The sequence below is a fragment of the Triturus cristatus genome, chromosome 3_1, assembly GCF_964204655.1.
Source record: "Triturus cristatus chromosome 3_1, aTriCri1.1, whole genome shotgun sequence".
In the NCBI taxonomy this organism is placed as follows: domain Eukaryota; kingdom Metazoa; phylum Chordata; class Amphibia; order Caudata; family Salamandridae; genus Triturus; species Triturus cristatus.
Window position 1 is genome coordinate 722,990,204 of NC_140583.1, and position 12,426 is coordinate 723,002,629.

Consider the following 12,426-nt stretch of genomic DNA (forward strand, 5'->3'; position numbering starts at 1 on the left):
GCCCAATCATAACAATTGCTAAAGTTTTAAAAAATAAGTTTAAAAGCATCTTACCTTATCTGCGGCGTCCCCAGCTGGCCTCCTCCTCTCTTCATCGCGTTCGTGGCAAAAACTGCACATGTGCGGGCAAGCAGTTTTCACCGCGAACGAGATGAAGAGAGGAGGAGGCCAGCCGGGGACGCCGCAGACGCCACAGATAAGGTGAGGTGCTTTAAACTTATTTTTTAAAACTTTAGCAATTTTTAATATAGGGCGGGTGGGAGGCTGGGGCAGATCAACTCCGCTGTGCCGTGGAGTGTGCGGGGTATTGCCTACTCTGCGTTCTCTGTGGACCGTGGAACAGGCAAAACTCCGCACACTCCGCCCACGGCTACCCACTACGTTCAAGTGAGTCAGGGTATGCCCTGAGCAAGCAGGGGAGTCTATTGGAATCAAAGAATACCCTCTACAGGGCCTAGAGTTCACTGGAGATGAGAGTTGCCCAGCCTTAGCAACGTCCAGCCGATGCGATACATAGAGACTCAGTCCAGGCAGTGTTGATGAGGGATCCTGGCATCAGTCTGAAGACAGTGTGGGTTTCGAAGACGTTGTAGAACCGCCTCGTATGTTACTGAACCTGTTGGAGTCTGTAGGAGCCCAGGATCAGTGATTCGGTCAGCTATGTTGCGGTGCCTGCAGATGCAGGGAAGTGATTCTTTCACTCCAAGGGAGACTCCTTCTGATGTCTTTGGATATCCAAAGGTCTTGGATGGAACCTGTTTGGAGCACGGACACTGATGGTGCAGCAACTTGCAGAACGAAGAGGTCAGGAGCAGACAGAGTCTTCCCCGTTGCAGCCTCGGTTCCCAAAGCGAAGTTTGATCAGACTAGTCCGACATGGTCAGCATGATGCAGTCAGGATGCCCAGACAGTTAAAGAGGACACAGAGTTAGATCTGAATGAAATCCTATGACCAATCTAGGGACCCACCCCCAGGTAAGTACTTAAGTACCCTAAGGAAAGGGTTGAGCTGATTGAGGGGTCCCTCCCAGGGGAGGGGCTGGACAGTGGGGAGGATACTCCCATGTCCTTTGTCCAGTTTTGCACCAGAGCGGGAGCCCATGGCTCCCGAAGTGGTTTGAGCTGGAGTATGCAAGGAGGGCACCAAAGGTGCCCCTCAAGCAGACTGAGCGGCACTGGCAAGCACCACCACCCTGTTCCAATATACTAAACCCTGTCTGAGAGGTGGTCACACCTCCCAGTGACAGGATATCTATTGTTCTACCTTCCCCTGCTTGAGCTTGGCTACCAGTGATGTAGGACATATGCAGAGTGTCTTCTGCGGTGATGCCATTGGTGCCTTAAAAGCTGAGCTGGGTGAGTATTCTTCAGTGCAGCTGTCAATGAAACAAATGTGAGTGTTCTGCAAAGGTACCATCAGCGCCATAAGACCTAAGCAGTGTGTGTATTCTGCAGTGGTGCCATCAGCACCTTAGGACCTGAGCAGTGCAAGCATTCTTCGGTACTGCTGTCAAGCTGTAAGTGTGTGTCTATTGCAGAGGTGCTACCAGTGATGTAGGACAAAAGCAGTGTGTCTTCTGCGGTGATGCCATTGGTTCCTTAAAAGCTGAGCTGCGTGAGTATTCTTAAGTGCAGCTGTCATGATACAAATGTGAGTCTTCTGCAAAGGTGCCATCAGCGCCGTAGGACCTAAGCAGTGTGTGTCTTCTGCAGTGGTGCCATCAGCACCTTAGGACCTGAGCAGTGTGAACATTCATCAGTACTGCTGTCAAGCTGTGAGTGTGTGTCTATTGCAGAGGTGCTACCAGTGATGTAGGACATAAGCAGTGTGTCTTCTGCTGTGATGTCATTGGTACCTTAAAAGCTGGACTGCGTGAGTATTCTTCAGTGCAGCTGTCAATGATACAAGTGCGAGTCTTCTGCAAAGGGGCTGCCAGTGCTGTAGGACCTCAGCAGTTTGTTTACTGCAGTGCTGCCATCAGTACCCTATGACTTGAGCAGTATGAGTATTCTGTAGTACTGTGAGTAGGAGACTGCACTTCTGTTTTCAATAATACAAGTGAGTCTTCTGCAGAGATGCAACCACTGCTGTAGGACGTCAATAGTGTGTCTCTGTAGAAGTGCTATCAGCACTTCATGACCTGAGCAGTATGTATTCTTCAGTGATGCTGCCAATACTGTGAGTGTAAGTCTAGCAGAAATGCTTATGGACCTCATCAGTGTCTCTTCTGCGTTGGTTCCATCAGCACTGTAGGACCCAAACAGTGTGAATCTTCTGCAGCAGTTCTATGCATGTGGTAGGGACTCATCAGTGTAAGTCCTATGCAGTGGTGCTAGCCTTGCTGTAGAACCTGAGCACTGAGAGATCTCCACATCTGTCCATCAATGCTGTTGAACAGCAGCACTGTGAGTCTTCTGCAGTAGTGCCAGAGGCCGCAGTGGACCCAATACCTATAAGTCTTCTGCAGCGGTGCCATTAGCAGCAGTGGATCCGTGCAGCGTGGTCCTGCCATTGCTGTAGAAACTAAGCAGTCTTCGGCAACGGTGCCATCAGCAGCAAAGGATCCATGAAGAGAGAGTACGAGTCTTCTTGAGTGGTGTTGTTAGTGCTGCAGAACCTCAGCAGTCTTCTGTAACGATGCCATCAGCAGATTTGGACCAAGCAGAGAGCAGTGTATGTTGCAGTGGTGCCATCAGAGCAGTAAGGCCTATGCAACCTGAGCGTTCTGCAGCTTTGCCGTGATCAGCATTGTTGATTTTCTGCAGTGTTACCGGCAGTGCTGTCGGACAAGACCACTGTCAGATGCCTAACAGTAGTGCAAGTTCTTCCGCTACTGAGCCTGACTTATTAATGCTGTAGAACCAAGGCCTGGTTATTATTATTCAGCACTTCATGTAAAGAATCAAGTGCTGCAAGCTTTCTACAGCCACTCCTGTCAACGTGCAGGGCCCTGGCATCCAAATTTAAAATAACACACGGTGGAGTGGAATTTTCACAAGCCCTGAAACTGATTAGTTGAGAAGAAAAGTACATTAGGAGATACAAGCTCAGTCATTACAGTTTTACGGTCGAGATAGACAGCACAGCTGCCCCTTCGAGACCTACTGTAATCAGTCTGTGTGCATCAAGTCCATCCCCTTTTTTGCCATTTCTTTTCATTTATCTATGCCAGTGTCCTTCAAAAATCCTTGCTTGCTAGTGGTTAGTCCTGCCTCTTTGTCCCTCCTTTCTCTCTTCTGTTCCTCCCACAGAGCGTGGATGTAGTACTGTCTCATTCAGCTATGGTTCTTTAGTTGTTCTTTGGGGGACTATTTTTGCTCTTGGTTTTCTGCTCTGTAACTGTTTGTCTGTGTTCAGCTTCTGGTCCCTAGCTGCTTACATTTAAATATAGCATTCTTACTCCCACTGCCTCTTAATGCCACAGTTGTGTTACTGTCAACTCCTGCCCCATTGCTTGTATTATTTTGAGCTTTTATTGCATTTTTGGATGCCGATCAGCAGTTGGGCTTCTTTTGGTAAGATGTTTGGTTCGTTTTGGGTTTCCTCTTAAGGGTGATTGGGATTGTTTTATGTTAGTTGCAAAAGGGCTTTGGAGGGATTCGATATTATACACTGCATTCAAGGATTGCCTGATCCGTCCATATCCTGTAAGGTTCTTTCTTCCCAAGCTGTGTTCTTGAAGAAGAGCGAGCGGCTCACTCCCTGGATTGGACAGAGGTGACGGGTGTTGATTCCTACATATTTAGGGACCTGTTCTGCAGTAATTGATCCTCGCCAGAAGATTAATTGAGAGTGACAGAAGAGCTTGCTAAGGCTTTGAGCAGATGTGTCTGAAGACGCTGACTATGCTATGTTACCCATGTGCCAAAATGCTCATTGAAAATCTGGCAAAAACGTAAAATTTACCATCTCTAAGTGCATAGTGCACTGAGTTATGCAAACTGGTCCTGATAATCAATAAAAATATGTTCAAAAGGATTCCGCAACTGCCTATATTTTTTTTTATACCCACTTGGGTGTCATGGCGGGACAGCCTCAGTAAATACTGAAGCCGATTGGAACATTTGTGAGAGGCTATTTTTGTCATTGTGTTTATATTTTTTGAAGCAATTTGTTAGGTGTACTGCATTCCGATTTCCTCAATTTTTTTTAAACTCTGAGCTTTCCATATTTTTTTACTATTCAGTGGGGCACTCATTTGACTACTTTCAGGGGAACTGCTGGTTAATTACTGCCCTTAAACTCGACAGGCAACAGTTTAGGAGAACATTCAAGTGGCATCCATGAATGTTAGGATTTACGGGAGCTGTTATAATCTCTGACAATGAATTTGCGGGTGCGCAGCATGAATATTTTATTCGCCTCATCAAAGACTGCAAACAGGTTCAGTGATTCAATCTTTGGCTCCACAGTCTCTAGACACCAACTGAAAAGGGGGTGATTTCAGGAGTGAGGAGTGGGTTGCAAATAGTTTCTTTTAAAGCATGCAGCCAATGCATCCCTTCTCACTGTGCTCTTGATTTCTCTATGTTTCTCTTTTAATTGTTTTTTTGTATTTAGGTTTTGATGTTCATGTGTTCGTGATTAGCATCATTTTATATGAGATATTCAGTTAGATAGTGTAAATGAGGTCTGAGATGACCCTCAACAGAAAGGCTAATGTTTAGTAAGTGGAAAAGGATATATGTGCTGCTCACACCTGCCAGCAGCTTATGTCAGCTCACTGTGAGCCTTCTTGCATTAGAAGTCAAGTCCTGTTTAAAATGTAATAAATGCCTTAGTTTCTCGTTTACAAAAATTGTTAGAAACCTTCTGATACATATTTGGTGGGAACATTATTTCTGTCTAAACTGTCTCGTTACTGCTTGAATGATCAAAGATTATGAGTCCAAAATCTGCACATCATTCTTGGATGCGAATAGGAAGTATTCAGCAGTTTGGCACCCTTATTTTAATGTAAGCCTGGAGGAAGGTATAAGAAAGAGGAGGTGTAGCTGGGTAAAGGAGCATAGAGTTATATGTGTCTTCTCTTCTAATCTCTGCCTGGCAGAGTAACCCAGGGCATCATCAGTAGTTATCTGTGAAAGTAAGCAGGATTCACATAACCTTTGTTCCTACTGAGGTCAATAAATTATGCATAATTAAGTTAGGCATTGTTATAACTAGTTATTACTAGTGCTTCAAAATAACGGAAATGCGGAAGTATATCACAGCACACCATAAAGACTAGTTAGTGCTAATCAAATCATTATGCGTAGACCTGAGCCTTTGTGTCTGTTCTAGCTCCTAAAAGCAATGTGCCCAGCCTACATGTATTGTTCATTAGAGCAGTTAGCTGCCTGCACGTGTGAAGATCTAACTCTGACTCTTTCCAAGGGCCAAGTTCAGCGCTATAGAAGTCACCAGAAGCAAAGCTTGTGATTATTTCTGGAAGAACGGAAAGGCGCTGCGGTACAGCAGAGACTGCATGTTTCACAATGAGCGGGGGCTCTGTCAGCCAGCACTGCAAGTTAGGAACAGCAATAGAGTAGGTATGAAAAGAAGGCATGCCAAAATCATGCAAGGCTAAATTGCCTTATCTCACATGTCCTGTTTTTATTGCAATTCGTTTTGAAAAATTGACAGAGGAGTAAATACTGGAGATGGTCTTTTACTTTAAGAAAGTCCACTGGGCACCTCTAAAAGCATCCTTTCATTTTTAGGTCTCTCCTGACCCAGCGCATGCGCTGGTCTGGCGTGACTTATTGAGACAGCTCCAAAAAGTGCTACCAGGCCAGCCTAGAGCTACAGTGCATGTGCGCAGGCGCGCGCGCCGCGCTTTACCGCGATTACTTTCAATTTCGCGGCCGCACGCCCGCTTGGCATAGCCAATAGGTCTCGCTTTTGGGACCTTATAAGTATTTAGTTATGCAACTGTTGCATGGCTAAACACTTATAAGTTCCCAAAGGCGAGACCTATTGGCTATGCCAATGCTTGTTGTGCTTGTTGTAAAGCTTCCCCATTTTAAGACACGTGCAAGCGAAAACATATGTTTGTAGTGCATTGTGCTTACTAGCTACAACAATGGCAAATAAGGCTCTGTGCCAGCTAACCATGCTGGCAAAATATGTAGAAAGGCTTGTTTTGAAAACAGCCATGGTGAAATCGGTTCAGGCTTCTGAAAGAGTGAAATGAGGCACCAGGTAGTGGTGAATGCACCACTAGAGATGACCTTTTTAGGTCTCGACTATGCGTACATGCTATATTCAGGTATGGACTTTAAGCTCTTTGCGCCCATCTTTTTAATTGGCTTCTGATACCATCCTTTGTAAATGGAGGCTTTTAATTTGTTTATAGGATTAGTAGTCCCTACTTAGTACCTCCTCTCTTCTGTTCTTACTTCTCACGAAGACAGCCCCTTTTACATGCATCCTTAATCTCTAGGTTTCATTAACAGTAAGTGAACACTATTTAGTCAATGTCTTGCTGAAGCAGGCATGACATGCTGTTCAGCTTTTGCAACCCGCCCTGGTTTGTAGTTGCTGTACGAGGCACAACATGTTATCCCGCTCCTGCAACCCATGATGCTGCAGAATACGTAATTTTTTTAAAGTCTTCTTTACTGATGTAAAGCTGTTTATTTTTACTATTTATTTACTTTATTAGCATTCACGGCACGCTGTGCTTTAGCTATAAACATCTGAAGCTAAAGCGCGGCGTGACGCGCTTGCTACAAAAGAAAATAAATAGAAAAAATGCAATGTCTGCACGCCTTTTATTCTATTTATTTACTTTTATAGCAATTGCGGCACGCCGCGGTTAAGCTAAAAAAATCAGAACCTATAGCGTGGCATGCCGCAAATGCTAATGCAGCAAATAAATGCAAAAAAAGGCAGGCAGCAACCTTTACACTATTGTTGCTTTTACCTTACAACATGATGGCCGCCCGCCTTTATTTTCTATTTATTTACTTTTCTGGCATTGACGCCACCCGATTCCGGCGGCGAGGGTAGGTGAACCTGCACACAATCACTGGATTTCTGGACACTAACTGTTGGTGTCCCTTTTATTCCGCCGGAAATTGATGAGGCCATACTATTTAGGCCCTTAGGTTCCGTGACATCAGTGGGACATTGCCCACTGTATTACGATGTGGGAGGTAGGTTTTCCCACAGATTTTGTGTAGATAGCATTTGATACCCTGGTCCTGATAAATTGCCCATGATCTTACTGACAACAGAGGCAAGAAAGATGTCAACCGAATGAGAGTAGGACACAGGCATCTAGGCACTTAACCCCTAGCTTTACACCACTCTATTGACTTTTAATCAGGCAATCTACCTACCAGAATAAATACAATTCAAGGAATAATTGACCTGTTTTAACTCACTTACACTACATCTACACTACTGGGCCCCTCACCCCCACTGCACCAAACGGCAGGGACAAAAGATCTCCGACTAAGAGCCCCATTTATGGGAGCCCGTCAGGCATTGCAGCGCCGGCCCGACGAGGAGCAAGCCCAGATGATGAAGCATGACACCTAGCTTGCTGGGTGTGTGAGGGCTCCAGTTCCGAAGAGGGGTCTCCCCCTCCCACTTTGAATAATAGGATTCACTTATTGAACCTACATATCGAACCTAGTACTCGCTGACCTTATATGTCTCTTCACCCTTAGGAACTGCATACCCATCTTTATACACATTGACGCCATGGTTCCTCGTCTCAAGGAAAGGGTGTAGTACCACAGGCTGCTACTAAGGGGTCAATTATGTTGGCGGACGGATCGCCACCGCCTGCATGGCGGTTGCGATCCGCCTGCCAACATTCACCGCCCGCCTCCCATTTCCCCCGCCACATTATGATGGCGGGGGGGACCGTGGCAGACGGAAAGACCATCCGCCGGTTTTCCGCCGGTCGACTCATCATCCGGGCGGAAAAAGTGTTTTATATGGTGGTGGTGTCTGCAAGACACCGCCATCCATATTGAGATGACTGCGGAGATCATGGAAAGGCATGCAGATCCTGCATTTGGGGGCCTGTTCGGGCCCCCAGGGGATGGAGGGTGCACATGGGGGGTACCTATGGTACCCCCCAGCATTTGCATGCACAAGGTGGAAGGCACATTGTGCATTCAAATGCACAACATGCATTTTTTACCTTGGGGCGGGTGCTGCTTGCAGCACCACCCGCCGCAATGTAAAAAATACGGGATACTCCCGCCAGTGTGGCGGGTGCATCCTAATGCCAACGGCGGGACCGCCGCACCTATGGTGGGTGGTTCCTTTAGCCCGCCATCGCAATAGACCCCTAGGTGTCCCTGTGGAATAAAAAAATAAATAAATGAAAACGTATACTCATTAATGGTGCAGTACCTTATGTGGCTAATAGAGGTCTCATTACAACTCCACAGGGACATGTAGTAACAGCCGCTGGTGCTGCACCCTCTACTTCATTCCTTACATTTCTTTTATTATTACTTATGCTACTGCTGGGATTTAAAAAAAAAAAGGATCAAACATTAGCATTTGACAGGCCAGTCGCTCAAAGTTTCACTAATGCGAGACCTATTGCATTGCAAATGCTTTTTTATATTTATATTTGAATATGGAAAAATACAATGCATTTTGGTCATGTAGGACACTTTAATACATGCTGAGTAATTACAAAATAAAATGTACACATGCGTTTCTCTCTGTTTTCCTCATCCTCTGTCTCTCCTTCATTGTGTCTTAGCCGAGCCTCATGTGCAGTAAGACTTCTCAGTGTCAGCATTACTGCCAGCCTGGAAGCCCTGGCTCACTGCCTTCTTGCGTCTGCACTGGTGTCTGTAGGCACTGCCTGCATCCTGTCCTGTTCTCTCGCCTTTTTCGTCACCACACGACACGCACAAGTGTTGCACTTTATTTAACATTTTTTAGACTTAAAAGTTTAATATATAACAGTAAGAGCAAACGGCCCTGGCGGGAATGCAGATGTCCACAGAAAAGTGCAGAGTGCGTACAAAGAAGTATGCAATACTACTTATAATAAGCTGTAGGCGTTGAGTGATATTCAGTAATTTCAACAGAAATGCTACAAGTTACACGTATTTCTCGACTAGTGCAAGTGTATGTGCATCAACTGGTTATTTGCCACATCAATGCTTCTGAAATAGCAGGAGGACTGGGGCTGAATCAGTCATTTAAAACCAATTCTGGCCTGCAATTAATTTTTGAGTAGCAAAAGCGCATGGCTCCCTAACACTCAGAGATATCTGTGAGGGAAATACACTGAAAACACAGAAGTGTTGGTATAGATGTCTTCATGGGAAAGCTGCAGTGGCTCGACAGAGGTCCGACAGGGACATGTTAACTAGTGCTGATCCAGGAAACAGAGATACCCAGAGCTTCCCAGTGGGAACCACTGCCTCCTGCCGAAGGTAACGGGCAAAAGTGATTGGAATATATATTTAACAATAAAGATTTTTGATTGAGGAGTTTGATGACTTAGAAATCACTAGCGTGCAAGTATAGTCAAGATTATTTGAGTTCACACTAATGGGGAAGGAGGGAAGGAGAAAGGTCCCATTCAGAAATACATGAAACTCTGTAGGACTGGCATTGATTATGAGGTTACATGTCTGTCTAGTGAAATTAGCAGATACCTGGTTTCAACCCATTTCTCCAAGAGGCCTATTTCAGTTCATTCAACATACATAAGATTCTATAGACAATGGATGGACTTTCTTGATTCAGTGGGGAGCAACGGTGGCACGAATGTAACTAACCACTAGGGATTTCTTAAGTGAAGGAAGAGCTAAGGTCGCTGGAGGAGGGGAGCTTGAGGAATATCTTCTCCTCCAGCTTTATCCTTCTGGCACATATCTGATTAATTAAGGATCATGGTAAAGCAACTAGAGTATGGTATGTGTTGACTCATTGTTGGTGCTGAAGGCCACTGTGGGTGCTTGGTTGTAGCCTCCACCTTGTTGATCTTCTCCATCATCACTCTCACCCTCCTCCTCTTCCTCCTCCTCCTCCTCATCTTCTTCACCCTCCCCTTCTTGCTCATTTTCATGGATGGTGACCACCTCGTCTGGCTCAATGTCCCCTTTGAACCATACGGCCTTGTAGCTCTCATCGTTGACCCTCCGCTCCTTGGTGAGGATGGACTTCACCTCCTTGTCATTGTCCAGGTCCGCCTCCAGCTGGTCTACAGCAATGAAGGCAGCAGGGAAGGTGGCTTCTGTCGACCTCAAAGCAGCGCTCCCTCCGGATAATGAGTCAGTTGTAGTTTCTGAGGTGCTGAAGTTCAGATTTAGAGTCCCTCCCGCATCGTCAGCTTCATTCGAGGCTGAGTTTGTAGAATCCGCATACTCATTCTCAATAAGCATCTTATTCCCCTCATTCGAGTCTCCAGATCCAGTTGAGAGCTGAAAGAAGATGGAAAGATATAAGCAGAAGGTGGAATAACGCTAACAACCTTACGTGTCAGATACATGGCTAATTGTACTCTTAATGGGTCATGCATCGTTTATGCTAAGAGAACCCCTTTAATTGTCCTTGTTAAAAAAAGGTATTTCAGTGCAGTAACAAGATAGGATCACTGTTCTGGTCTTGAGCTGTTCGACACAGCACATTCCATAATGCCAATGTAGCTATTATATACAGACACTGTGATTTGGCAAGTCATATGCGCTATCAAGGAGTGACACAAATTATCTGCATGTAAGCCAAAGGAAGCTTTCTTTACATCCTAAAGGCAACCAATAATCAACATTTAGTCCTTTGACTTGTCTATATTCTCTTTGCTTCTTTCATCAAGCACTGCAAGATATTCATTTAAATTTACCACAGGACTTCCAGTTCCCCTGCCTGCATATCAGACAATAGCAACTCTTAATTAAAAACCCATCCAAAGCAAGTTGTTCACTGGTTATTGACTTGAAGATACTTGTAATTTAACCAATTGTGTACTTTAACTTTCTTTCAGGTGGATACTCTATTTAACTGCAGGATCTTCACCTTTAGAATAACCCCAGGTGCAAAATTGCATCCATAGAATTTTTAGCAATACTCCTCTGCACCAATAGGTGATGCTTTGTGGCTCCGTGGTGACTACCGTATCACCTTGGTGGAAATTGGTGTGGATAACAACACACCACTTCACTCACACAGAACACAGAGGTGATGGCAAGCGGGAAACAGTTTTGAATGGTAGTAGCTGTAGTTAGTAGCTGTGCATCAACTCAAAAGTCATGCACATACAAAATTTCAACACTAAGTTTAAGTCCAGTTGTGATATGACGAATGGCTTCCGGGGATGCATATGTGTCAGACCTTAATAAAATGCATTACAAACAGTGATTTAAATAGAGAGGATTGATCGCGTAAACACACAATGGCTGAAAGGGCTGATAGATAACCCTCAACTGTGCCAACTGCAAGACCTTGCTAGACCAATGATAGATAAAACAAAATATTCAAAAGTTTGCCTGCAGAGGACCATTATGACGAATGCCACACATGACAATGAATTTCTCTCAGCATAGATTGACTTTGTTGAAGGGCTATGGCCTGCAAGGATAACATTGACTACTCTGGTTGGCAGGTTGAATGCATTTAACTGCCACTGCTAAATCTCCATGCATGGAAGTGTAGTATGTGTGACTTGGCGAAGGACTCTTCCCTCAGTAGGTTCTCCCCACGCAGTAGCTGGATCAAAGAGTGAATGCTCAAGCTCAGAAGCTATGAATAGCATAATCTCCTGGCCCGTTCTGGGTTGATTAAGATGATGATCCAATATGCCCTGATTATCCTTACAGGAGAAGTGTTAATGGGAACATGTACAGGAGACCTGTGTTCTTTCACCGCTGGAATGCATCTCTCAGTGACTTTCCAGAAAATCCTGGGCAGTCACCTGCGAGATCTGGATAGAGTGTGAAAAGCAGCACTGATGATTTTGCCCACTGTAACATGATGTTCCTCTGCAGGGCCCACATATGCCATCTAGAATTCAGAATGGGGGGGGGGGAGCACGAGGCTAGGAGTCAAATATGCCTCAGAACATTTCTCAATGAGACCCAGCATTCAGGCCAAAACATCAGGATCGTATCCTGGACTTCCTGAGGCAGTGAAAAGACCTTGAACACCATCGTGTTTAAGACAGTCCCAATGAACTTACTTCTGTGTGTGGGGCTCATGTAGGATGTTGGCTGGTTGATGGACAACCCCCAAAGATTTCAGGAGTTTTGCTGTCATCTCACAACTGACTGTGGCGACCCCAACTTAGCCAGCCAGTCATTGAGGTACGGGACCGCATGTATCCCGAACCTCCCTACATGGGCAGTGACTACATCAACACGTTCCTGAACACCCAAGCAAGCCGAATGGCAGCATGTCTAAGTGGAAGAGCTCCATCCTCACCTTGAACCACAGATAAAGCCTCTGGAACTGCAAGGCAG

The 12,426-nt window shown here is 45.3% G+C and overlaps 1 protein-coding gene across 5 annotated transcripts in view; it reads right to left on the reverse strand.

Annotated features, from left to right (window-relative positions):
* Nucleotides 1-8,606: 8,606 nt before the first annotated feature.
* CDHR5 (cadherin related family member 5) overlaps nt 8,607-12,426 on the reverse strand; it is a 342,674-nt gene continuing 338,854 nt past the window's right edge. For all 5 annotated transcript variants that reach the window (XM_085644838.1, XM_085644842.1, XM_085644841.1 and 2 more), the window contains one exon: nt 8,607-10,395. In XM_085644838.1, coding sequence (XP_085500964.1) covers nt 9,877-10,395 — 519 coding nt within the window. In that variant the 3' untranslated portion in view covers nt 8,607-9,876. The remainder of the gene's footprint in view (nt 10,396-12,426) is intronic.